Below are 25,551 nucleotides of genomic sequence, written 5' to 3' on the forward strand. Positions count from 1 at the left end.
GATGCTCACATACATACTGAGATGCTCGCTGACACACAGAGATGCTCACATACACACAGAGATGCTCGCTGACACCCAGAGATGCTCGCTGACACACAGAGATGCTCGCTTACACACAGAGATGCTCGCTGACACACAGAGATGCTACTTACACACAGAGATGCTCGCTGACACACAGAGATGCTCGCTGACACACAGAGATGCTCGCTGACACACAGAGATGCTCGCTGACACACAGAGATGCTCACATACATACTGAGATGCTCACTTACACACAGAGATGCTCACTTACACACAGAGATGCTCGCTGACACACAGAGATGCTACTTACACACAGAGATGCTCGCTGACACACAGAGATGCTCGCTGACACACAGAGATGCTCACTTACACACTGAGATGCTCACTTACACAGAGATGCTCACATACACACAGAGATGCTCGCTGACACACAGAGATGCTACTTACACACAGAGATGCTCGCTGACACACAGAGATGCTCGCTGACACACAGAGATGCTTGCTTACACATAGATGCTCGCTTACACAGAGATGCTCGCTGACACACAGAGATGCTTGCTTACACACTGAGATGCTCACTTACACACAGAGATGCTCACTTACACACAGAGATGCTCGCTGACACACAGAGATGCTACTTACACACAGAGATGCTCGCTGACACACAGAGATGCTCGCTGACACACAGAGATGCTTGCTGACACACAGAGATGCTCACATACACACAGGGATGCTCGCTGACACCCAGAGATGCTCGCTTACACACTGAGATGCTCACTTACACACAGAGATGCTACTTACACATAGAGATGCTCGCTGACACACAGAGATGCTCGCTGACACACAGATGCTTGTTTGCATATAGGGATGCTCGCTTATAAATAGAAAATGTGGCAGCCGAGGTGGTTCAGAGGGAAGGGCCAGCTGCATTATGAGCTTAGTGACATCTATGAGTCCCTAGGACCCACATAAAGATGGAAGGAGAGAAGTGATTCCACAAAGCTGTCCCCTGTCCCCTACAGGCACACAGTGTGGATAAGCATGGCATGCGCTCTCATCCTCGGGAGTGGGCTGCATGGACATATGCTTCCTACTTAGGGGACTGTAGTGTTCTAAAGCTGCAAACAAGGATTGCCTTTCTAAAGTGTATATTTCTCCTTTAACTTGCTCATGACACAGAGTCTTTCTATGTAGTGCAGGCTGGCCTTGAACCTGCAGCAGTCCTCCTGCCTCAGTACCATGTGCTGGGGTGCCAGCATGCCCAAACATAATTTTGGGGGATGGAGAGATGACTCACTGATTAGAGCACTTGCTGCCTTTTTAGAGGACCCAGGTTCAATTCCCAGCCCTACATGTTAACCTACAACTGTCTATAGCTCCAATTCCAAAGATCTGATGCCTTCTGGCCTCCAAGGGTACTATGTACATGTGTGCATGTACATACATACATACATGCATACATACATACATACATACAAACATACAGGCAGAATATCCATGTACATAAAATAAAAAACTTAAAAATATGCACAATCTCATAATATACAGTTAACAAGTGTGGGACTGGGATTGGAAGCACAGGGATTGTTCAAAGAGACAGACACTAACATTCCCGTTGGTCTCTAGTCTACCAATTCCGAGTTCTGAGTAGTTTCTCCGTTAGCTAACACCAAAAAGGACTCTGAATTCTCGTGATCTACACAACCTAGGTGAGTTTATAAGTGAAAGGAGTTTTCTATTTTGCATAGAGCATGAACATTAATTTACCTACATTACATTTTCTTCTCCTCTGCAGGGCTCTGGAGACGTGAGGAGGAACGGAGAATGGTGTCTGCTCAAGCCTGTTGGAAAGGCATCCTTGCTACCCACGAGACCTCAAGCTTCTCTCTCTCCAAGAGCTTCTGCTGGTTCCTTTCTGTACTCACTTCTGACTTTCATAAAAGCACCTTACTGTGGAAGGTCAGAAGGTCACGTGTTGTGCGGAAATGGAACAGTGGGCAGGGCAGCTCTGTGTGTACGTTAGTGTCTCGGTGACCAAGTGCAGACTCACAACCGACTTCATATTTTAGCTTGTACGATGAAAGGGGTTTGTCCTAGCTAAAAACGCTAGCCAGGTGTGGTGGTACACGCCTGTAATCCCGGGGCTCAGCAGGAGAGGCAGGCAGATCTCTTTGAGTTCCAGGCTAGCCTGGTCTACATGGTGAGGACCTTGTGTCTCAAACACACACACATACACACATGCACACACACATGCACACGCACAAGAAAGGAAGGAAAAGAAATGAAAAAATTGTTACATGGTTCTTTGAAGCTAATTAGAAGGAAATCGCTACTCTCTTTTTTAAAAAGAGTGACAGAATGGTCTGTTGGCATATAACTATAGCACAGGTAGTTTTATAAAATAGTATTTTAGGCCTTAAAGTATAAAACACAGGAAATTGTATAATTTTTTTTTACTTTCTGCTTCAAATTTCAATAAACTCTAAAAAGTAATTTTTCTCCTTTTGTTAAAAAGATGTTTTACTTTTAACTTTAATGAAAGGTGTCTGTTGTTATTCTGTTACTGTGCCAGACTTGGTTTATATGGCTGTGAAGCCCTGTCCTTTAAGACAGCGAGAGAGATGAGCCAGTCACTCTCGCAGGTCATTTAACTACTAGTTATCCTCACAGCGCAGCACTCTTAGTTCTCAAGTAAAATAAACTCTCTTCCTGCTTGTTAAGCCTTCGAAGCTTTGGTAGTTTTTACTTTAGCATGAAATTGGAATAAACAAAGTATGAAGAACCAGAGGGGATGGCATGACAGGATTTAAAGTGCATACAATTGAGGAAGCAAATGCATTCCGTGGTTTATTTGCTTCTTGGTAATCTACATGTCAAAGCACATTTTAAAAGATTTATTTTTATTATTAAGTACATATGTGTATATATGTGAGTATGTGCCTGCATGTGAGCGTGTGTGTGTGTGTGTGTGTGTGTGTGTGTGTGTGTGTGTGTGTCCACTGGTGGATGCTAAAGGAGGCCGAATGAGTCAGGTCTCCAGGAGCTGGGACTGGAGCTGGGAGCTACTCTGGGCGGGGCTGCTGTTAGACTGACGTCCAATCCTCTACAAAAGCAGGAAGCGCTGCTAACTGCTGAGCCCCTCCAGCCCCTAGAGTTGCCCTTCCTAAGCGGAACACTCTTGTGTACTACATTCGTAAAGATACCCGTTGGAGATTTGTTAGTGGAAAGGTGAAGTTGGACTTCGAAGAAGACTGAGCTTGGCTGGGAAAGTTTAAAAGGGGGAAGAGCTGACATGGTGTTTCTCTGAGTTTATTGTACAAAGTCTTCATCTTATTCCCAAAGTTAGAGATGAAACTTTTGCTTGAGAAGATCCCAGTGTGACAGGCAGAGAGCGTCTGGCTCAGAAAGTTCTGGAGTCTCAAGGCAGCTTTCTGCCCCTGTGTACATGGCACTGTGTGAGTCTCCCTAATTGAAAGACATTTGCAATGATAAGTGAGTTGACCTTGGTGAGGCAAACTCGTGATTCCTGAAGCAGGACGATTGCCATGAACTTGAAGGTAGCCTCAGCTGCACAGTGGGTTCCAGGCCAGCAGTGATACATAACATAGTAAGACTCTTAAGAAAAGAAGAAAGGAGGGAGGGAGGGGGAGGGGAGGGAGAGGGGAGGGAAGGAGGAAGGAAAGGTTAGGCCGTTGAACCCTATGTGCTGTGAGTAGAGTGCCCAGGTGTTACATTTGCCACACTCAGTCTTCTCCTTCAAAGCTTGAGAGGAAGTTGGTGACATTATCTTATTCCTAAACATATCAGCATGCATTTGCCGAAAGCAGACATCTTTCCTAGTTTTATGGCAGTAATCAAATTGGAGCCAAACACTGATACACCTAACATAATCCACATTTAAAACATTTAAATGTTTTGGGGGACTCCCAACCCCCCGCCAAAGGTGAGCCTTCTTGACTCTTAGTTCTTAGTGAATTTGCTTACCCAGAAGTAGAGGGTGGTCTTTGGCTTCTTCTGAAGGCTCTCTGTTGAAGGATAAAAAGACGTTAGGAATGTCCAAGAGGTCGTTGGCTGAGGAAAACAAACTGCACAGAGAAAGACCTGTTTTTGAACCTTTAAAACTTTTGGCTGGGTTTTTGGTGCCTTGATTCAGCAAAGTGTACAATGCAGCAGGGCTGGGTGAGCACTAAAGGGACCACGGCGCTCTCCTTTATTTCATAATCCCAATTGTTTTTCTAGCAACCATCAATAGACTCTAAATGACTGACTCAAATTTTGGATCCAATTCTCATGACTAAGCAGATGTTTGACTTGAAGCCACTCCATATAAATGTCCCCGTGCCTGTAACCCCAGAGCTGCCCTGAATCTCTCTCAGTAGTGCGGGAGTCAACCTCTGCACTTACAATGTCTAAAACCGGAGCCAAGGTAAGCAACTGCCACAGAGACCTTTTAGCTAACCTGCTTCTCATCCAGTGGCTCGCTCATAGCACAGCTTTCGCTTCCTTGCCCTGAGGTGAGTAAGCTAACGCTTGAGGGCCAGGGCCGGGGAGAGAAGATGGAGAAGAGCTTGTTTCTAGTCTAACAGAATCATCTAACACCGCGTTAAAGATTTACCATTAGCGATGGGTGCTGCACTAGGCCCTATGTGAACCGTCACGATGGCTGCCGTCCAGCAACGGGGGATGTAACTCTCTTCAGGAATAGCGAAGACTGCAGTAGAAAGCATCAGTAGTCAGCATTCTGTTGTCCGTAACTTAGCCTCACGCGTTACCGGTCCAAAAGGCCGGTCCAGTGAACTAAATCTTAAAATACTTCATTCAAGTGGTTCTTGTGTCCAGGCAGAATCTTTACCAACATTCGACCCAACAGTTTGATGGCTCAGGTGGTTTGCTTCTGTAGTCATCAATGACTCTGAAGGGCAGAGTCATTGCACTGCCTGATCTCCACGCAGGGCCCCTCCAACTCTTCGCTTTGAAAACATTTAGACTTGCTAACCTTGGAAGACTTAAGAAAATGCTCAGTGAATCCAGTTGTTAATGTTCGGCTCTATTTGATGTCTATTGTACCATTGGAAAAGTAGCTGACTTCATTGCATGGATGACGGACATCTAAATGTGTTTTTCTGAAAGACAGTTTTTCCCTCCTTGAAAAAATAGGTCCCCGACATTCAAATCATACTTCGTCTCTCCAGTTGACCCCATAAACATGTGTGACAGAGTATGTTACGGTCACGTGGCACGTGCAGTTAGGTGATTGTCTTTGCTCCCCGTCTTCCCCTCCTTGAGCCCAGACAGCAGCATCTTTGGCTTTTGTTGTTACTGAGACATGAACGCTTTTCAAGGCTCAAGCCATGCGTGCTGTGGTAACTCCCATCTAGATTGTCTTATGGTTTCCTCATTTAGACTGAGACTAGCAAGAAGTTATGTAAGCGACAGTGTATGCTCTCCAGTCACGGTGTCCAGAGGTGGCTGTTAACCTAAGGTTCTGTGGTTGACGAGTGCCTGAGTGCTTTTTCCTCAGTTGACAGACAGAGCAAACATGCACCCAGACAGATGTCCAGTGTTGTAATCACTTAGGTCCCACGGAGAAGTCTGCAGAGACACAGACATCATGTAAATAAACTCGTTCTTTCTCCTTGTTCTTCCTTTCTTGTCACCGGATTAATCCGAGGCACTGGGGGCTCTGCAAAAGCAACAGGGTTTGTTAAGTATGTTTTCATTAACCACTGGGAAAAATCGAGATATTTTTCTTTCTGCTTGGTAGGCTATTTTTGAAAAATAAATGTGACAGGAATTTCGTAGTAATTTCTAGGAAAACAACACTTTTTTTTCTCTTCTAAGTTTTATGTGAGAGGACCACAGCCTATCCATTGGCTACAGAATGGGCAGCTTTCACATTTCCTTCATAAGTAGGAATTGTGCATAGACGGGGCAGTGTCTTCAGACACTCCAGAAGAGGGCACTGGATCCCCTTTCAAGAGGTTGTGAGCCAACATGTAGTTACTGGGATTTGAACTCAGGACCTCTGGAAGAGCAGCCAGTGCTCTTAACTGCTGAGCCATGTCCAGCCCGATCACAGATATCTTATATATCTTTTCTTTTCCTTACAATTCACAACAGTAGCAGAATTACAGTTACGAAGTAGCAACAAGAATTTCATGGTTGAAGGTCACCACAACATGAGGAACTGTATTAAATGTTCAGAGCATTAGGAAGGTTGACAACCAGTATCTTCTCCACATGGAATTCTTCCCCACCCAGAAATATGACTCTCCCTTCCCAACATCCATTTAAGTGCCCGTAGCTCCTCCAGCCTGGCAAAACCCCCTTCTTATTGACAACTTCAAGTCAAGTGTTAAACTGTACACTTGACTGCCATTTTACCCTCAGCCTGCCCTCTGTAGAAAGACACTTTTACCTTGCTTTACAGATTAGGAAGGCTCCATGATCCTCTGTTCAAAGTCACTTGAGCTGTGCTGGAATTTTTTTTCCCTCTCATTTGTAAGCAGGTATCCTATACCTCTAACTCTGCTGTGCTAAAATGAGAGGGAGGGAGTAGAAAAACAAAATTGAAGCGAGGAAATGAAATAATGTGGGGTGTGTGTGTTTTGTTTTGTTGGTGTGTGTGGGTGTGTGTGTGTGTGATTTTGTTTTGTTGGTTTGTGTGTGTGTTTTTGTTGATATGTGTATGTATGTGTGTGATTTTGTTTGTTTTGTTGGTTTGTGTGTGTGTGGTTTTGTTCATTTTGTTGGTTTGTGGGGGGGTTGTTTGTTTTTTTAAGGAACAGGAAGGGAACAGGAAAGATTACAGCAGGATGAAAGGACTCTGGGTGTGCCACCTGCAGAAAGAGTCACCCAGGACTAAAGAGAAAGGATCTTGTGCCCTTTGTGAATCTGCTATTTTCCCCATCTAAGGAGTCACCAACACCTGGGTCCATTCAGAGTGCTCTCCCATTGCGGCTGTCGGCTGTCCACGTTATCCTCTTGCTCTTGGCGTTTACCGGTACTGAGGGAACCCCGCACACTACTAGTCCCTAGTTCCTATGGTGGGCTGTGTGCCTCACGTATTTTATGTCTGAATGGGCTTGCCCCCTTTCCTTTGTTCCTGGAAGACTACTCACCCTGCTACTCTCACTAAAAAAATCCGAGGACTATCTCTCTGCTTCTGCGCCTTTGTGACAATGCTCTTCTGTCAAGTCAATAAATGAGCCACAAGGTGGCAGCATAATGCCAAGAAATCAGCCACTTCTCCCTTACAACCGGTATTTTTCTGATTGTGGCATTACAAGGAGGGGGTGTGGGGGAGGAATCTACTTTTTTATTTCATGGTGGTATTCAGAAATGATTTATGAGGGGTTGGGGATTTAGCTTAGTGGTAGAGTGCTTGCCTAGCAAGCACAAGGCCCTGGGTTCGGTCCCCAGCTCTGGAAAAAAAAAGTTTTATGAACCCCAGAGTTCCTATTAGGTATCCCCCATTTCACCCAGAAAACACCTGAGCTCATGTTTGTATGGCCACTGTACACTGTACAGTGAGTGTATTTGAGTCATGCCTTTGGACCGACCAGTGGGAAGTGGAAGTCTCCAGGAATGCCTTACCTGAGGTAGCAGGGCCAATGGAACAGTAGTTCGAGAGCACGGGTTTATGTCTGGCTCTCCGTGGCAACTTGTTCCCAGTGTCACAAGACACTCCAGGTCCTGTGGTAGAAACTGGTAAGACTTTGAAGCAAAGACCATTTTTGCCCCGCAATCTCTGCATTGTGGTCATGATGTGTTTCATCTACCCATGCCCTGTGCCCATCCGTGGGTAGTCATCCTCACAGAGCATTTGTTGAGAGCATCTGTCAGCTGGTGTTGGGCCCAGGGGGCCTGTAGGCTAAGGAGATTTGGTCTTTACCCTTGGGAGAATCTAAACAGCCTGGTGAGAGGGTCAAACGCATACACAGACATATATGAATATAATGTGGTAAGTAGAGGGCTATGGGAACTTAAATATACCTTGGTCCGAGACTACTTGGCATCTCGAAGGACATTCTTTTATTCCGCTCCGTTTTAAGAAACTTCCTATCCCCTTTGTTGACAAGATTGCCAGAAGCCAAGTGTGAGGTGAAAGAGAACTGAGTGTTTTTCTTCACAGTAGAAGGAAAAGCCATACTGACGTTCTAACGTGGCAGTGTGCAGGTCACTTTCATCTGTGCGCAAAGCCACCCGGCTCCTCAGCTCTCTGACTGCTCTGTGCTGCAGATCAGTTTCTACGAAGACAGAAATTTTCAAGGCCGCCGCTATGACTGCGACTGTGACTGCGTAGACTTCCGCTCGTACCTGAGTCGCTGCAACTCCATTAGAGTAGAAGGTGGCACCTGGGCCGTGTATGAAAGGCCCAACTTCTCGGGGCACATGTACATCTTACCCCAGGGCGAGTACCCTGAGTACCAGCGTTGGATGGGCCTCAATGACCGCCTGGGCTCTTGCAGAGCTGTTCATCTGGTGAGTCAGGGAGCTCGCTGTGTGGCCACCATCCCACATCTTTCTTTTTTAAGATTCTGTTCTTGTGAGTGTGCGCAGGCACACACGCATTCGAATTCGGGTGCCCTCAGAGGCCAGCAAAGGGTGTTGGATCACCTAGAACTTGGTTAGCAAGTGGATTCGGTGTGAGCTGACTGATGGAGGTTTTGGGAACTGAGCTAGGTCTGTGGGTAGAGGAACAAGCACTTAACTGTTGAGCCGTCTCTCCATCTAAGCCCCTCTCCCCACAGACCCCTCCCTAAGTCTTCCCACCTCTTTTTTGTTGAATGAAATAAGAATCTTAAGTTTACTTCATCAGTAGGCTAAATGACGTTACTTCTCCACCTCGTGGCTGAGATCACGAAATACTAATTGTTCTCTCTCTACCTCATAGATGTTTATAGAAATTGTGCTAGTCTGCCCTTTCAATATTTCTTATTTGGGGACAGGAGTTCTGACGACCCTCCATTCAGGATGAGAGGCTGTGCACCAAGCTCTTCTCTGAGTTCCCGAAGTGCTAATGACTTCTATAGCAATGGTTGCTCATTTCCTTTTGTTGGTCTCATTGCTTTCAGTCTAGTGGAGGCCAGTACAAGATTCAGATCTTTGAAAAGGGTGACTTCAGTGGCCAGATGTACGAAACCACGGAGGACTGCCCTTCCACCATGGAGCGGTTTCACTTGCGGGAGATCCACTCCTGTAAGGTACTAGAAGGCACCTGGATCTTCTATGAGCTACCCAGCTATCATGGCAGACAGTACCTTCTGGACAAGAAGGAGTACCGGAAGCCCGTCGATTGGGGTGCGGCGTCCCCCGCTGTCCAGTCATTCCGCCGCATTGTGGAGTGATGGTCTGAGTGGGAGCGTAGAGTTCTCCCTGAGGGCTGAACTCTGCTGGCTGGCTTGTGGTCCAAATAGGCAACGTAAATAAAAGCATTGGAATGCATCCCATCGCTGACTACTGTGTCTCCTCTTAATTGCTTTTAGGGACCAGCAATCTAGCTCCCTCTACAGTAGGCCGTTCATCTTTCCGATAAGAAAGTGTACTGAAGTAAGACTAGAAGGTTAGGAAACCTCACTTTCACGTAGAGGCTCTCTCTGTTTGCATTTTGCATTAACTCAACAAAAGCAAAAGTCAGAGCTGCCCTTTACAGAGCACTTAGACTAAGATTTGTCTCTTCTCACACCACCCTATAAGAATAGCAGTCTGTCTACACATTACAATTAAGAAAACTGAGACTTAAGAAAAAATATAAAATGGATCACATTCACTGTATGGAAGCAGAATTTTGTGGAGGACATTGATGTTTCTGACGCCACTGTTTAATTTCCAGCTCATCCATTCAACTCAATAGCTGAAGATATGTGTGCAGTGTGAGAGAGTGAAGGACTCTAACGGATGTAAAAAGTGGGGGTGTAGGCTCTCACTGCAGCTTCTCTCCAGAAGGAGGATACTTATTGACAACAAGGAATAAACCCAGGGCTGTTATTTGCGAGTAGCTGAGCTGTCCTCTGCCGAATGTCCCTCATTTAAGATCCAGATGTTTTGGGTTCACAGTGAAAAGGGACTGGATGTAACTTGTTCCTACTCAGCAGAATTTGAAAAGAAGTCGACCAGAGTCTTGAGGCTCTGAGTAACCCAAGGCCTCACTGAGTCCTGGTGCAGACACAGCAGCCATCCCTAGAGTTCTGGAGGGTATTTGAGAATTCAGGGGAATGCTCAAAGCACCTGTCTTTAAAAGAGATGGCAAGCGTCATGTCTTCTAGGGCCTTTCCCCCTAATGACACATGAGGACACTCAATGCTAATGCACACTACACATCTGTAACTCACTGTTGGCTTCCTCGTCTCCCATACAAGAGCCCCAAACCAAGTGTTCACCATCGAACACAGTGGGCCAGAAAGGACACTGAAAACATTGGCCAATACCCAAGGTTACTGATATGGTTTTTAGAAGTGAAGTCTCTGGAAATGACCTCAGAGATCTTACCAGTCACGTTCCACTGGGGAAACTGAGGCTGTGGTAACATAGTCGGTGATGGCCTCCTCTCTCACAGCAACCACTGCTTTGTTCCTTAGGCATTCATCGCAGTGTGTTCGGAGCCAGGAGAACGCTATCATGATGGCTACACACGGTCTGAGGGAAGCAAACAAAGGCTGCTAAAACATAAAACAACAGGCCTGTCAGCTAATGCCCTGATTCAGAGAGGCCGTCGTTGCTCTCCAAGCCATGGGTGTAGCTCTTAACTCTGCTTAAAAGGAATTTTACAAGCATTCGATACTAAAGGTCAAAAAACGATCTGTCCTCTGTTCATAAATCCCAGGCCTTTTGGGTAGGGATAGTTCTCTCTGCTGTTGGAGCCAAGGTCTGCCATCAACTGTACTCCAACAGCGAAGTGATTATCCTGAACTTACCCCCCCCCCCTTAATTGTTTTCTGTGAAACAGCATCTCAGGAAAGCAACGGCCAAGCTATTTGAAAACCATGTTAGCCTTTTTCTATCCCAGGCATCCTTCTGAGACAAGACTGAGTACTTCCTAAATATGGAGCCAACTTCCTCAACATGTAACAAGGGCTCTTACATTAATCCTCCAGGGTAGAACTGCCAGGTTAAATACAGAGCAGTATTAATAAACACCAAATACTAGGATATAAAAATAAACATGACCTAAGTTCCGAATGGGGCGTGCTAGAAATGATCATGTGTCTGATCATGTGACGTCATCCTTATTTTCCTTTGCTATATCTGGCCATCCTCTTATGAGAGTAAGGCAAGTCATAACAAATGAAGTGAGGCCAAAAGCACACGGGACACTGTAGGCTTCAGAAATGAGGGTACAGGACCCACGAAGGCAATTTAAATGTGTGTCTCCCATGGACAGACTGGACCACTCATTTCAAATGTTGACCGTCAGAGAGAATTGAATGCTACAATCTCCCTCTTACACAAAGCCAGCATCTGCTGCTCCAGCTTTCAATCAGCAGTCTTATGTCTTGTCCACCTAGGTCTCCACCCACAAGACATAATGATGCCTCTTAATGATGTACCAGTTCTGCTACAGGATCGTGATCGTTTTCCTAAGTACCGGCCGTCTGGCACAAAAGCTAGAGTCCTGTTCCTCTCTGGGAGTGGGTCCCAATTAGTTCAGAGTCACATACTCTGACGTGGATAAGTCTTTCCTGCAGGAGAAGGACAGCACCTGCTCTATGGGCACTGGGATCGGACAACATAGAAAAACATGTAATAGATGTTTTTGTTAGCCTTGTCCTCAGTAGTTGAAATGGCAGCACAAACCCCGAACAGCAAATGCTGAATTGCTGAGAAGAGCTGTATGATTCCTGTGAGCCTCCAGCACCGGTGGTCTTGTCAATGGGCAGCAGAAAACCACTTCTCCTGTGCGCTTGTGTTTGAGACACTGCGCATATTGCTGACTCAGGAACATGGGACTCACACCCAGCGGCACCAGAACTCACGCCACATGATTGGTTATCTAGCACATGCTTTCTCTGTAGGGTCTGTCTCGGCCTTTGAGTGCTTGCAACGTTAGATAACAAATTGCCACCATCCCTGGGTGCATTTCTACACAGTGAAACAATCAACAGGAAGCAGGAATCCAAAGGCCATGGCACTTGGTGGGCCTGTGTGAGAGCTGAGGCCAAAAGGCATAGGGCTCTCTCACTCCACCTGGGATCACACACACTGGGTCACCGATCATGGCTCCCCACCGCTCACATCCACAAGGAGCCTCAAAGCCACCATGGTTAGTGGCTTGAGGATTACAAAGTGTCTGGAGCTTAGAATTTGCAAATACAGCCTGACGTAAGGGTCCACTGGACCGCAGGGGCTGCCGCGCTCACGCTATTTTCTACTGCTAGATAGCTATTGCTTGTCTGGATTAATTTCATAGTCCTTCATGTGCTTAGCCAGTCTGACACCTGTCATTTTAGCCCACGATTTTTTTCAGAAATGTGCATATGACATGTACATGATATGGGTGCATGTATAGATGTGTGTTGTGGAGGTTCTAGATTGTGGTTAAGTATCCTCCTTGATTCACACACACACACACACACACACACACACACACACGTATATACACACGCAGGGTCTGTTGCTTACCATGTATATCTCTATCATCTATATCATCTCCATCTCCATCTATCTATACAGGGTCTTTTGCTTACCATGTATGTAGCTAGTCAGTTTGACCCAGAGACTCACTGTCTCTGGAGTACCAGGATTACAGGTAGGGCTGCCCAAACCCTCTGTTTTACATGGATTCTGGGGTCCCAAACTCTAGCCCTCAAGCTTGCACAGAAACACTTTTCCACACGTTACCTCCACAGTCCATGTCTGTAGTTTTAGCAGATGCTCCATAGTTGGGGGAACCCCATAACCTTGAGAAAAACCACATTTAGCTGCCACAGGACTCTGGCCTTCTCTTGCCTGTCCCATTAGTCTCTTCCCTGGTTCTAGTGCTGAGCAGTTCCCAAAGCCAACATGGTTACGTGTAGAACTCACACAGGTCAGAGCTTTTCAAACCTGCACTTCATGCTCATATTCAACACGACACAAGCAGCTGTGTTAGTATTAGCTGAGACAATATGGAGAAAAACCGTAGCCATGCCTACAACTCTAAGGGGCATATACTGAATAAAGGCAGCTACCCTAAAACTGGCTCGGAAGCACAGACATAGAAGATTCCCTTTCTTGGTGAAAGACTCAGAACCCATGGGGCTTCCGAAATAAAGATTCTGGGTGAACTTATGAGATCCTTTCTGGAGAGTAGGTGGGAGGGGAGGAGTCAAGAAGGGTAGGGGCCAGTGAGAAGCGGGAGCCAGGGGAGTAGAGGGAAGTTTGGGGTACTTCAGCCACATGATGAGGGTGGCTACTTGCACATAAATGGAAAGTTAATCTCCCTCATTTTTTGCCTGCCAGAAACAGAAGCACCCTTTGACCCCATCTCAGATCTTTCCACTTTAGTCCTATTTTTGCAGTACCTGTGGCTCCCTTTGTGAGCCAGCAGCTGTAACCCAGTTGGGTGATTGTGGAGTGAATACCTTTCTGGGGAAATCCTGCTGGCATTTGCCTCTCGGGAGTCAAGTCCACAGCAGGCAGGGATTTGTCCCCTTTGTTCCCTGAACAGCCACATCAGCCTGCACATTGAACCATGGGACCAGAACAATGGTGGGTCCTGGCGGTAACGCTGACCATGCTGGTTTCTGAATACACACTGACTGGTTTGCCCACGCTCACAGTTTATGCCCCGTGGCCCTGGCGAGGCTGGTACTGCAAGACCCAGGGCTAAGTTCAGAAAGATAGATCTTCAAACTATGTTCCCGTGATCACGCAAGCCTGGGCCAAAAAAAAAAAAAAAAAAAGAGCAGGGAGGAGAACTGCTTGTGAGAGGATTATGAACCAGAGTCACTCCCAAAGACTCCCAAAGGCAACCTGGCAGTTGTGAGAGAGTCACATGGTCCTGCCTACTCAGTGTCTCCTGGCAACAGCTTCACTCACACTGCCTTAGTGACCCTCTTGACATGCCGGACTTTGACTCTCCCCATGATTATGTGAAGAGGAAGGTAGCTATGCTTCCTACTCGCTGTGGAATAGACTGAGTCACAGAAAGGCTATGCTCCTGTAGGGGCAGCTTCAGCCTTCCTAGGCCCTCAGTCAAGAAGAGCCCCTTGATGTACCCAGGGTCAGCACCAAACATTTCTCTGCGTGAGAGATTGTTAGCCTCACATTTCCCGTAAGCGTAACCGCGCTTTCAGTGTCGACGACCCTGGAGGTGTAAGCGAATGTAACATGTAATGGGGATTAGCGGATTGGCCTTTGAGGGAAGTAGGAGAGAGGGTCTGCTGGACAGACAACCTGATGAGCTCAAATGCATCATCAATTGTACTGTGTGTCTCCTCCTGCCCTCTGCCTTCCACTTCTCTGGTTTCCAGAAACCAGAGAAGAGTCCTCTAATTATTCTTCCATAATAAAGAAACACAGCAGATCTGCCCAACAGAAGAAAAAAAATCTAATCCATGACAAAAAAAAAAATCTCAAAGTTGGGAAACAAGAAAAGCAGGAGAAAACATTCGCTCTGAAACACCACCTGTGTGTCTCTTTAAAAGGCAGCACAGAATTTGAACTGATTCTCAACATCTCCTAAAACTCTCCCTGTCTAGGAGCTGTAAAAGTGAGAGAACAGTTCCAGCATGCCAGACCTTGTCAGCCCCTCAGACTTGTCAAATTGGATGTCAGTCTGTGACTTTGTCACATGTCCTTAGGTCCTGGAAAGAAGGGCCCTTTGCTTACAGGGAATCCTGTACCACCGTGAACTATGGAGGAGAGCACACCCATCATCACTCCCACCTCCACCCCATCCTACCCCATCCCACCCCCACCCCCGGCATCCCACCCCTACCACCCCTATCCCTACCCCAGGCGTGCCACCTACGCTCAACTAAGTAAATGGAGTCGGGGGAGGATTTGTCATAATTTTAAATGTACCCTTTCCCTCTGAAGATTTGATCATTTTAGCTATGAAGTCCATTTACTATAGACAGGTATAGGAACAGGACTGACCTTTCAAACCATGCCTAAGGCATAGCAATATTTAGCTTATGGGGGGGGGGGGGTCAGGGAGGATGTGCTTGGCAAGTGTTGCTTCAGCCACATGAGTTCCCCCAGGCCGCAGGTACATGTTGTAACCAGTCTGCTCCAGCTTCGGACCCACCGCATCCTCTTCCTTCCTGTTCAGAGGTTCTCCTAGGCAGTGAGGGAGGCATCAGGCACACCCTGTTTGGTTTCTAACACAGAGGAAAAGGTACTGATTTCTTTGTTTAAAAGGATGGCTTTCAGAAGTGTTCTCGAATCTGCGAAGACCTATGGAATCGCTGTATAAGCAACTCAAAATAAGCCAGAGAAACATCTGAGGTGGGCTATTCCATCCCCCACGCAGGCAGCTTGTGCAGGAGCAGCCCAGGGCTGGTGAATGCAGGAGGGTGGGGTCGGGGAGAGAGTCACAGGGGTAGCCTCAGAATGGAGGAAGTTCTGACCCACTGTTTGAGGGAGTAAATCACTGGGGCCTCCTTCCAGTATTGTAAAAGCCACTTTTTAAAGCTTTTGACATGATGAATTTTTACAACTATACAGTTGGGTAAACACCACCAAAACCAGGATTGAACATTGTTATCCCCCAAGAAAATTCCACTGGGTTCCTCATGTGTCCCTGCTTGAAGCCTATCCTGGCTTAGCCCCCTTGGACTGAAGCCACTGTCTTTCCCTTGGTTTACCTTCTCCTGAGGTCCTGAGTGGGATTGGGTTGTGTGTGGTTCCACACGAATAATGTTTGGGGATACGTCTCCGTGTGCAACATGTATCAGTAATTCTTTTTCATTACTTAGAAACTATGGTTTTTTACTTTTTAACTTTAATAATTCAAGAGTGAAGGAAATGGGGCTGTTTCCAGACACTCTGCTTTTGTTTATAATGTTTTTAAAGTCTCCGGTACCATGTGTCTAGCCAGTCTAATTCCACAAAATAACTGTTTTCCCTTCCTTCTTTTAGAGTGATGTGCTGAGGCCTGCCTGGAGATCCTGAGCTGGTGAGCTGACACACCCAGACCTGCCTCCTTGTTTTATAAAGACCTTGCCAGCTGTATCCCTGTCCTGGATTCAGAGGCAGCAGCTGGGGCTCTAGCTTAGATCTAGCCTCCCTCCCTAGCTTGGCCCAGCACTGAACACTCTAGGGGCACAGGTGGCTAGGCTGCTGAGAGAGAGACAGAGACAGAGACAGAGACAGAGAGAGACAGAGAGACAGAACAGAGACAGAGAGACAGAGACAGAGAGACAGAGACAGAGTGACAGAGACAGAGAGAGTGACAGAGACAGAGAGATAGAGACAGACACAGAGAGAGACAGAAAGAGACAGAGACAGAGAGAGACAGAGACAGAGAGACAGAACAGAGACAGAGAGACAGAGACAGAGAGACAGAGAGAGTGACAGAGACAGAGACAGATAGAGACAGAGAGATAGAACAGAGACAGAGAGACAGAGAGACAGAGACAGAGGGACAGAGACAGAGAGACAGAGACAGAGAGATAGAGACAGAAAGACAGAAACAAGACAGGGACAGAGAAAGAAAGAGAGGAGTGAACTCAGCTCCTGGAGCCCTAAGTGTGAGGTGCTTCTGGAAGTGGATGATAGGACACCAGCCAGGAATACAGGCTGGCAGTGACTGTAGCTCAATTTATAGTGTGCAAATATGTTCAGACATCTGATGTATGGTCTTCCATTTTTACTCTTTACTCGAGTCCATAATTATAAAGAGACTTGCCCTGGCTGTCACTGGGGAAGGCGTCCAAGCTTCTGTTCGAGCTCCCATGAGCAAATCACTCCATCAGTACCTGTGCCCGCCACTGGCTCTGAGGAATAATTCTGTATCGAGGTACCTAGTCGGGTGTAGTTTCTGCACTGGGGGAGTCTTACCTCATCTTTCCATCTGGTCCCCTGACCGATGACAGCTGTCGGGGCAGGAGAAAACAAGGTGTGCTTGGCAGCCCTTTCTCTGTGTCCCCAGTCAACTCCTTCATGCCCTCCCTACCAGCAACCGTTTCCTCCTCAAACCCCATCACATGGCCTGGTCTCCTCAGAGAGCACCGCCTCTTACTTAACAGAAAAGATGGAGGGCAATATTTGTTTGCTCATCTTCCTCCTCATTCCTCTCCCTAAGGCATCAGAGTTCGAAGACATTTTGTTCTTGGTTCTCTTCATATTCCATTCTCCCTGGACCAAGCTCTACAACTCCAGAGACTCTCCTCTCCTTTCCCCTTCCCTCCCCTCTCCTCTCCCTCTTTTCCTCTTCCCTATTTTCTCCCCTCTCCTCTCCTCTTCCTGCCCCCTCTCCTCTCCTCTCTCCTCCTGTCACCTTCCCTCCCCTCTCTTCTCTCTCCTCTTTCCTCAATTCCCCTCTCCTCCCCTCCCCTTTCTTCTATCTTCCCCCTCTTCTTTCTCCTCCCCTCTCCCCTACCCTCACCTCCTCCCTCTCTTTTCTCTCTCTCCTCCCCTTTCCTCTATCTTCCCTCTCCTTTCTTCCTCTCCTCCCCGTCCTGTTTCAGATGATCTGAAAACTTCCAGGGGAATAGGTAGCAGGGCTGGACCCTCCTCCTCCTCTATGCTCCCCCTCTTTCCCCCTCTTCCCACCTCTCTCTCCTCCTACCATTAACACACCGACTTCATGTTGTCTCAGCCCCTTTCTCTCCCATACTCCACTGGTTACAAAGCTCTGTCCATTCCATCCCGAAAGGATAGCACAAAGCCGTCCTCTGTCCCCCACTTTCCTGACGTGGTCATCTGTGGCAGCCTTGGATGGGGCATCTCAGCCAGCTCTAGTATTATCTGCCTCTTTCTAAAACATGCGGTGAGTCATCTTGGTAAACCCTTCTGATCTTTTGGGTTCATGTAAGTGCAGAAAAGAATTGCAACTCTCAGAGCTATAACACATGCTGTGGAGTTCAAGACAACCAGAAAACGACCCCAGGCTTAATCCAGGTTACAACTAACCAAATTTATTAAAGCTGCTAGCTGGGGCAGAGTCTCTAATCCAAATCAGAGACATGCACCCTGAGCTGAGTGAAAGATGGGCTTTTAAAGTAAAAAAAACAAAAAACAAAAAAAAAAAAAACAAAAACAAAAACAAAAACACAAGGGCTGTTCTGCTATGCCAAGATTAGATGGTCAAGGTGATTTCAAAATAGTCCTTGAATGTCTGCATAAACAAGTTACAGAAGCCAAAATCAGCGGGTTGTCATATCATAGGAGCAGATGGCCATACATTTCTGAGTGGAGGCCAAGGAGGCAGGGTTGCTGGGCCATATCCTCCAGGAACTTGAGTCAGAAACAAATGGCTATTAAGTCCCAAAATGAATGCCTAGCACAAAATAGAGTTTCATTAGCTATCCCGGGGTATGCCGCTGTACCAGTGCCACAGCTCACAGCGTGTACACAGAATAACTCAGCTGAAGGGAACACTACCAGGGAAGAGGGCTTTCAAAAGCACAGCTCAAAGTGGGACACCCTCACAGTAATTGGCCCAGGAATGCATCTCACCAAGCACCCACACCCCCTCCTCCTCCTCCCTGCACGGAGGGAATTGTTGGTAATTTTTCAAGGTAGTTGTGTTAGGAGCGGCTTCATAGGTAGTAAGGGGGGAAAGGTCTCCAGCGAAAACTACAACCTAGCCATGTGAGTGTGAGGAACGAGGAAAGCAGTTTAACATACAGCAAGGCATGATCCAAGAGCAGAGACCAGCAGCACTGGCAGAGCCAGTCACTGGCTAGCTAGAAGCCAGCAAGGGGGCCAAGGTCAGCAATACCAAAAGCAGGAATTAGAGGTGGACAGAGGGACACTTCAGCTCTTAGCTGGTGTACAGCATGTGACCATTCCTCTGGTTGGGCCAGAAGATCATGCAGAGTCAAGGACAGTTTGAGTAACTCTACCGAGAATATGTTCAGGAAACTCACCAATCTCATAGAGATTACTTCAGTCTTTGCCCAATCCCAATGAAAAGTCTTGTAAGGAATCTCCACAGGGCTGGTAGGGTGGCCGAGCCAGTGAAGACAGTTGTCACCAAGCCTGATTACATGAGTTTGATCCCCAGGATCCACACAGTGAAAATGAAAAGCAGTCCCTGCAGGTTGTCTCCTGATCTCCACACATGCACTCCCAAATAAATATGATTTCCGAACTTTTCAAAACACTCTGCAAGACCCCCTCAGGGCAACCCTCTCAGGAGCCCACCTTCTGACACTGGTCTTGTGCTGTCCCTTCATTTTCCCTTCCTGAAGCTGATATTGCTTTCCTTACCCCCCTTGTGTCTGCATCTTTAATCATCATTGGCGTGAGACACAGGTGGAGTTTTGTTTCTATGGCTGAGATAAAACATCATGACTGAAAGCAATTTGGGTGGGAAACGGTTCATTACATCTTAACAATTCTCAGTTCACAGTCTGTCACCGAGGGATGCCAGGGCAGGAACTAAAGCAGAGACCATGGAGAAACATTGCTTATTGACTTGCTCTACACAGCTTGTTCAGCCTACTTTCCTACCTAGGAGCACCTGCCGGGGTGTAGCACCGCCCACAGCGAGTTGAGCCGTCACACATCAATCATCAGTTTAAAAAAAAATGCATCACAGCCTCACCCACAGGCCAATCTGGTAGGAACATTTTCTCAAGGTGGTCACCGCAAAGATGACTCTAGTTTGTGTCAAGTTAGCATAAAAGTAGCCAGCATGCGTGATCTCAGGCTGATTTTGATGTCCATTGAGAACCTGAAATCTTAAGTCCCTGGGTCACACATGTCCCAGGTGAGAAAGCTATCACTGCTCGTAAGGATCCACACCAGAGTCTGTTGCTCCTGTGGTGAATTCCCTCCCTGCCTTATTGCCTGTGATTCTTCTCGTGTGAAGCCACTCGAATGCCCCCTCAGGAGTTCCGGTCACACGTCTTCCTTCCACATCCCATGTCATTTCACCATCACGTCTGCCTTTTGTGTCCAGAGTCACAGCTATCGGTCTACATCACTCGTTTCCCCTCGGAATATGAGCTTGTTGCAAGTCAAGAGCTCTGCCAGCTCTCTTACAGGAGAGACAATTGTGACAGGGACATCCGTCTTGAACCTGTTACATGTCATCACTTTAAGCCACCAGTATCAGTGGACTAAGCTTTCTGTGGACCTAAACTTCCTAACAAGGCTTGGAGTAGAGACTCTGGTCATCTTGGGGAGACAGACAGACTCCCCATCCTCCCAGTTTCTCTACATCCTTGCACTTCTGCAGACATCAAATGGGAGGGGTCTAAGGAAAGCTGAGTCCAAGGCATACGTTTTGAGTGAGTAGGGGAATATGACCAAATGCTGGCTCCAGGAAGGGAACCTCCAGATTTCATTAGCCTGGTGCAGAGTGGTACCTCCTGCAGCTGAGTTGGAGCTTCTGGCTGTGATACTGGAGACTCAGGAATCCTGTCCAGGCAGACTTAGTGATGTGGGCTCCCTAAGACAGAGTCAATGAAACAACGAAAGACAAGCTTCAGGAATCAATGACAAATGAGAGGAAGGAGCTGCTGCTGCTGCTGCTGCTGCTGCTGCTTCTTCTCCTCCTCCTCCTCCTCCTCCTCCTCCTCCTCCTCTTCCTCCTCCTCCTTCTTCTTCTTCTTCTTCCTCCTCCTCCTCCTCCCCCTCCCCTTCCTCCTTGTCTCCCCTCCCCCTCCTCTCCTTCCTCCTCCTCTGCTGCTGCTTCTTCTTCCTCTTTTTCTTCTGCTTCTGCTTTCTCCTCCTCCTCCTCCCCCCTCCTCCTCCTCCCCCTCCTCCTCCCCCTCCTCCTTTCTCTTTTTCTTCTGCTTCTGCTTTCTCCTTCTCCTCCCCCTCCTCCTCCTTCTTCCTCTTTTTCTTCTGCTTCTGCTTCTTCTGCTTCTCCTTCTCCTTCTCCTCCCCCTTCCTCTTTTTCTTCTGCTTCTGCTTTCTCCTCCTCCTCCTCCTCCCCCCTCCTCCTCCCTCCTCCTCCTCCCCCCTCCTCCTTCCTCTTTTTCTTCTGCTTCTGCTTTCTCCTCCTCCCCCTCCTCCTTCCTCTTTTTCTTCTACTTCTGCTTTCTCCTCCTCCTCCCACCTCCTCCTCCCTCCTCCTCCCCCTCTTCCTTCCCCTCCTCCTTCCTCTTTTTCTTCTGCTTCTGCTTTCTCCTTCTCCTCCCCCTCCTCCTCCTTCTTCCTCTTTTTCTTCTGCTTCTGCTTCTGCTTCTTCTCCTTCTCCTTCTCCTCCTCCTTCCTCTTTTTCCTCTACTTCTGCTTTCTCCTCCTCCTCCCCCCTCCTCCTCCCTCCTCCTCCCCCTCTTCCTCCCCCTCCTCCTTCCTCTTTTTCTTCTGCTTCTGCTTTCTCCTTCTCCTCCCCCTCCTCCTCCTTCTTCCTCTTTTTCTTCTGCTTCTGCTTCTTCTCCTTCTCCTTCTCCTCCTCCTTCCTCTTTTTCTTCTGCTTCTGCTTCTCCTCCTCCCCCTCCTCCTCCTCCTTCTTCTTCTCCTGCTTCTTCTTCCTCTTCCTCCTTCTTATCTATTTCCTCTTTGTCCTCCTTGTTTTCTTCTTCTTCTTCTTCTCCTTGTTATTTTTATTCAGAAAGCCATTCTAGCATAATGGTTGTCCGTGACAGAAAACCTGGATACAAAGCTTCGTTTTACCACTTGCTAGCTGTATAACTCACACAAGTTTCTCCTTCTGGGCCTTGAAGTGCTAATAGGAAAACAACTGATTTTCGCTAAATCCTTAAACCCATTCAGGTCCCCTGCCATTCTCAGCCTGAACATGAGGATGGCCAACAACACTAAGCCATCCATGCCCCTCAAGAACATCCTGAAGCAATGATGATAAAAGTTAGTAGACATACACCTTTCTCCCCAGCATGACATGGTGACCTGCTGAGTGACAGATTTTTCCTCTCCTACCTTCCCACTCTTTTACCAGGGCTTCCTGGGATCATCTTCCAAATATTTCCCTACACTCAAATCCTGGTGTTGGGATGTGCTTCCAGATCAATAAAACCCATGACATTCCTCTTAAGGATGAAGAAACAAAGGCAGAGAGAGAGAGAGAGAGAGAGAGAGAGAGAGAGAGAGAGAGAGAGGAAGAGAGAGAGAGGAAACATACAGAGAGACAGAGACACACAAAGTCAGAGACAGGGACAGACAGAGAGACAGAGAGAGGTGGAGGGACAGACAGAGAGACAGAATAACTGGATTAGACCCAGCACCTCATCAACAAAACCAAGATGCAAATTCAGCCTGTCCACCTTGCCTCATAAGGTGTTTCCCTCTCCAGGGTTTTGAGCTTCTCCCAACATCTGCTGCAGCTGCGGCTTTAATTCACTCCCACTAGCAAGTGGAAGCTTCCCAAAGGCAACCAGGCACCTCCCAGTCCCACAGCTAGTCCCCTAGCAGGTCGGTTCACAGTAGTGAGTGGTGCACAGTCCCCTCTTCCACCTTTGCATAGGCATTGGCCTAGAGTTTCCTGGTTGTAAACCAGTAGTCCAATTTTAATAAACGTGAAAGCAAGTTTAAAATAAAATCTGAAAGGCAGCTGACGGTGTGAGGTGTACCGACCGCCACCACCCCCAGGGTGCTATTAGCAGTTTGGCATGCCCCGTCCAATGGGAATGCTAATGGAACCCTAGACGTCTTGCCAGTATGATTAAGAAACTGTAACTATGTAACTGCAGAGACAGAGGTGTGAACTGCCGCACATGAACAGATTTCCCAGCAGGCCCTGCTGGGTTACCTTCCCCTGGCAAGTAGACTCCTGGTCTCCTCAGGAGGAGCACAGCAGGCTTGCTGGGGTCATCCGGTGTTTGAACCGTTGGACGTATGAATCCATCTGGCTAGCTACGCTTGCAGATAAGGAAACCTGAGAGGACGAAGCCTAGGAACGGAGGGCAGAGCCAGGAACAGGATCCAGGTTTCTTTGCTCCCAGACAAGCGTTTCCCTCCTAAGCCATGGTGATCTCTGAGCCTGAGTGTTCACCTCTGAAAAGGGTAACTTAATGAGATTCATGTGTGTCACGACCCTGAGGATTAGATGAGACGGAGTATGGAGGTTGTGTCAACAAATGGGCAAATGTAAGAAAGTGGAGTGGGAAGGGCTAAAAAGCCTCTGGACCAGGGGTTCTCAACCTTCCTAAGGCTGCAGCCCTTTAATACAGTTCCTCATGTTGTGGTGACCCCCAGCCGTAACATTATTTTCACTACCACTTCATAACTGTAATTTTGCTACCGTCGTGAGTCGTGATGTAAATCTGTTTGTTTCCTGATGGTCTTAAGTGACCCCCGTGTAAGGGTTATTTGACCTCCAAGGCAGTCACAACCTTCAGGTGGAGTGAGAGCCGCTGCCCTATAGAGACAAATAAAAAAACCCAGGAATTGGTTCAGATTAAATGCAAAAGGTCTTTCATTTTCAAAGGCTGCTGCCCATCATTCCCAGGTATCGGCAAGAGTACAAACGTTAGCACCACGGGCGGCAGGAATGACTTCTCACGTGGCAGACCCAAACGTCAAGAGCTGTCAGAGTAAAACCCTGTTGCTCCAGCGATCAAAGCAAATGGGCTGTGCTATTTATGGGGCCTTGTTTATTGATGTAAGAGAAACCCTTCAGATTGGCCAACCTTACAACCAGGAGCAGGGCAGATTAGCCCTGCAGGGGTTCTGGCCAAAGGGATGGCTGCCTATCCCCGGAGACAGGCTCTGCCAAGGCTCTGCTGACTCGAACCTGTCCTTTCTGTTGACAAGAGCCCTCCAACTGTCCCCACAGCGGTTCTCCACAGGGTCAGGACTGAGCCTTGTAGTCACAGCCCTGTCTCCCAAGTGGCCTCAAACTGTGGTCACAGTAGTGCCCAGTGGCAAACAGATCAATTCCTCTTGCCTCTGGATCCTCGGAGATCCAGATCCATTCTGGGTCCAATCCTGGATCCACTGTCTGGAAATGGACACGACCGGGCAGTACACGTCTGGGGACCCTCCTGGAAGGACATCTGCTCTCTCCATCTGTTTGTAGCCAGGACTCCAAAATCTCTCCCTTCCTATTCCTTACCAGATAACTACATATCACTGGGCTCAGCAAATCTGTATCTTCTCCACAAAATGAGGAATGGTTCCAGTCGTCCCTGATCCCCGACTGCCAGATACACAATGAAGACCTCAAACTTCTTCCTCCTCCTCCGATACTAAGGCCTCATAGGCTTGTCTATATCAAGCAGGGCCTTTCTTTTTTGGGCTGATGTATTTGAGGCCTGTGCTAAACACGTTTCAGCTTTATAGGAAATTACAGCCTTACCAGATCCACTTTCTTTAGGTTAAGCCAAAATTAGGGCAGAGGGGGCCCACTGAAAATCATTTAAAAGACTTGGACCCTCCCAGGGAAATTAGATACCTGTTTCGGACTTCCCTTTCGCTTCGTGGGAATGTTTTTTCTCTGCGTGCCAGCCTCCCTCTCCTTCCTCCTCCTATCGTGTTTCTTCGTTTTGATAGTTTGTTACCTGTTGCTTCCTGTCGTCTAAAGTCTTTCCCCCTGCCTTTAATGTCATTTTAAAAGGAGTCTAAAGTCTTTCCCCCTGCCTTTAATGTCATTTTAAAAGGAAGAAGAAAGAAAGGCTGCCCTGCCTCTCACAGCACTTCCCTGATTCTGGGCTCCCAGGACGCTGTTTCTGGAGCCTGAGCAAATGTTACCCAGTGTTCTTCTCTTGATGGGGGCGGGGAGGGGGTCCTCAGCCCGTGCTGAGCGGAGCCTGCTCACCTCACTCTGGAGCGCACTGCCCCGCAGCTCCACCTGCGCCTCCACCCACAAGCTGCCTTCCTGCTTGCCAATTTCCCTCTGTGTGATCCCCTTCGCCCACTCAACTGCAGGCCTCCTTCCGGACCGCCCCTCATGATGAGTAGTTTGTCAGTTACTATACATCAAGCTGCCACCATCCAGCAACACAGAAAGCCCCATCTGTTCTTGGGAGCATTCCAACAAGAGCCTCCCACCCACCCACCCACCGCCCACAACTGCCAGCAACAGGCAGACTGTCCCGCAAGTGTCCTCCCTCCAGGCCCGCGGGAGGCTCAAGACTGAGTGCCCTAGGACTTGGCTTGGAGAACAGGACAACAGCGTTACTGGCTGGGGGCCATGCTGGAGCAATTGTAGGCCTCCTCGCTCTTGGAGCAGGCCTACTCTGGTGAGATCTAAGGGCTGAGCATACAGGGGGCCAGAAACTTCATTCAGTATAGATCTGGAAGCTTGGGGAAGGTCAGAGGTTTGGTGCTTTCCTAGTACATATGAGGCCCTTGGTTCAAAGCCTGATACTTCTAACGGCGGGTGGGGTGGGGGGCAGTTGGTTAGGGAGGGGCAAGAAAAAAGTGTGTATCTTTTCTCCAGCTCAGAACCATCGTCCTTCATGTGATTATGACTTTTATCTCCAGTTCTCTTCTCCACTGCATGGCAGGTGCTGTTATGAGGATCTT

General features: G+C 47.8%; 2 protein-coding genes across 6 annotated transcripts in view; both read left to right on the forward strand.

Annotated features, from left to right (window-relative positions):
- The window catches only part of Tbccd1 (TBCC domain containing 1), a 37,173-nt gene extending 34,432 nt beyond the window's left edge, over positions 1-2,741 (forward strand). For 3 of the 4 annotated variants that reach the window (XM_006248545.5, XM_039088290.2, XM_039088289.2), the window contains exon 8: positions 1,817-2,741. In XM_006248545.5, the coding sequence (XP_006248607.1) occupies positions 1,817-1,832 (16 nt within the window). In that variant the 3' untranslated portion in view covers positions 1,833-2,741. The remainder of the gene's footprint in view (positions 1-1,816) is intronic. The other variant, NM_001012016.1, reaches the window with a different exon arrangement.
- A 1,634-nt stretch (positions 2,742-4,375) lies between these two features.
- On the forward strand, positions 4,376-9,479 carry Crygs (crystallin, gamma S; the record flags this gene model as incomplete). Of its 2 annotated transcripts, NM_001109553.1 has the most annotated exons (3): positions 4,376-4,447; positions 8,263-8,505; positions 9,099-9,479. In NM_001109553.1, the coding sequence occupies 3 exons, from the start codon at positions 4,427-4,429 to the stop codon at positions 9,369-9,371; spliced, it is 537 nt and encodes a 178-aa protein (NP_001103023.1). In that variant the 3' UTR covers positions 9,372-9,479. The 2 variants fall into 2 exon arrangements, with proteins under 2 accessions (NP_001103023.1, XP_063126840.1); XM_063270770.1 differs by lacking the exon at positions 4,376-4,447 and having other exon boundaries at positions 8,185-8,505; positions 9,099-9,473.
- Positions 9,480-25,551: the final 16,072 nt, after the last annotated feature.

Source organism: Rattus norvegicus, chromosome 11, assembly GCF_036323735.1.
Source record: "Rattus norvegicus strain BN/NHsdMcwi chromosome 11, GRCr8, whole genome shotgun sequence".
In the NCBI taxonomy this organism is placed as follows: Eukaryota; Metazoa; Chordata; class Mammalia; order Rodentia; family Muridae; genus Rattus; species Rattus norvegicus.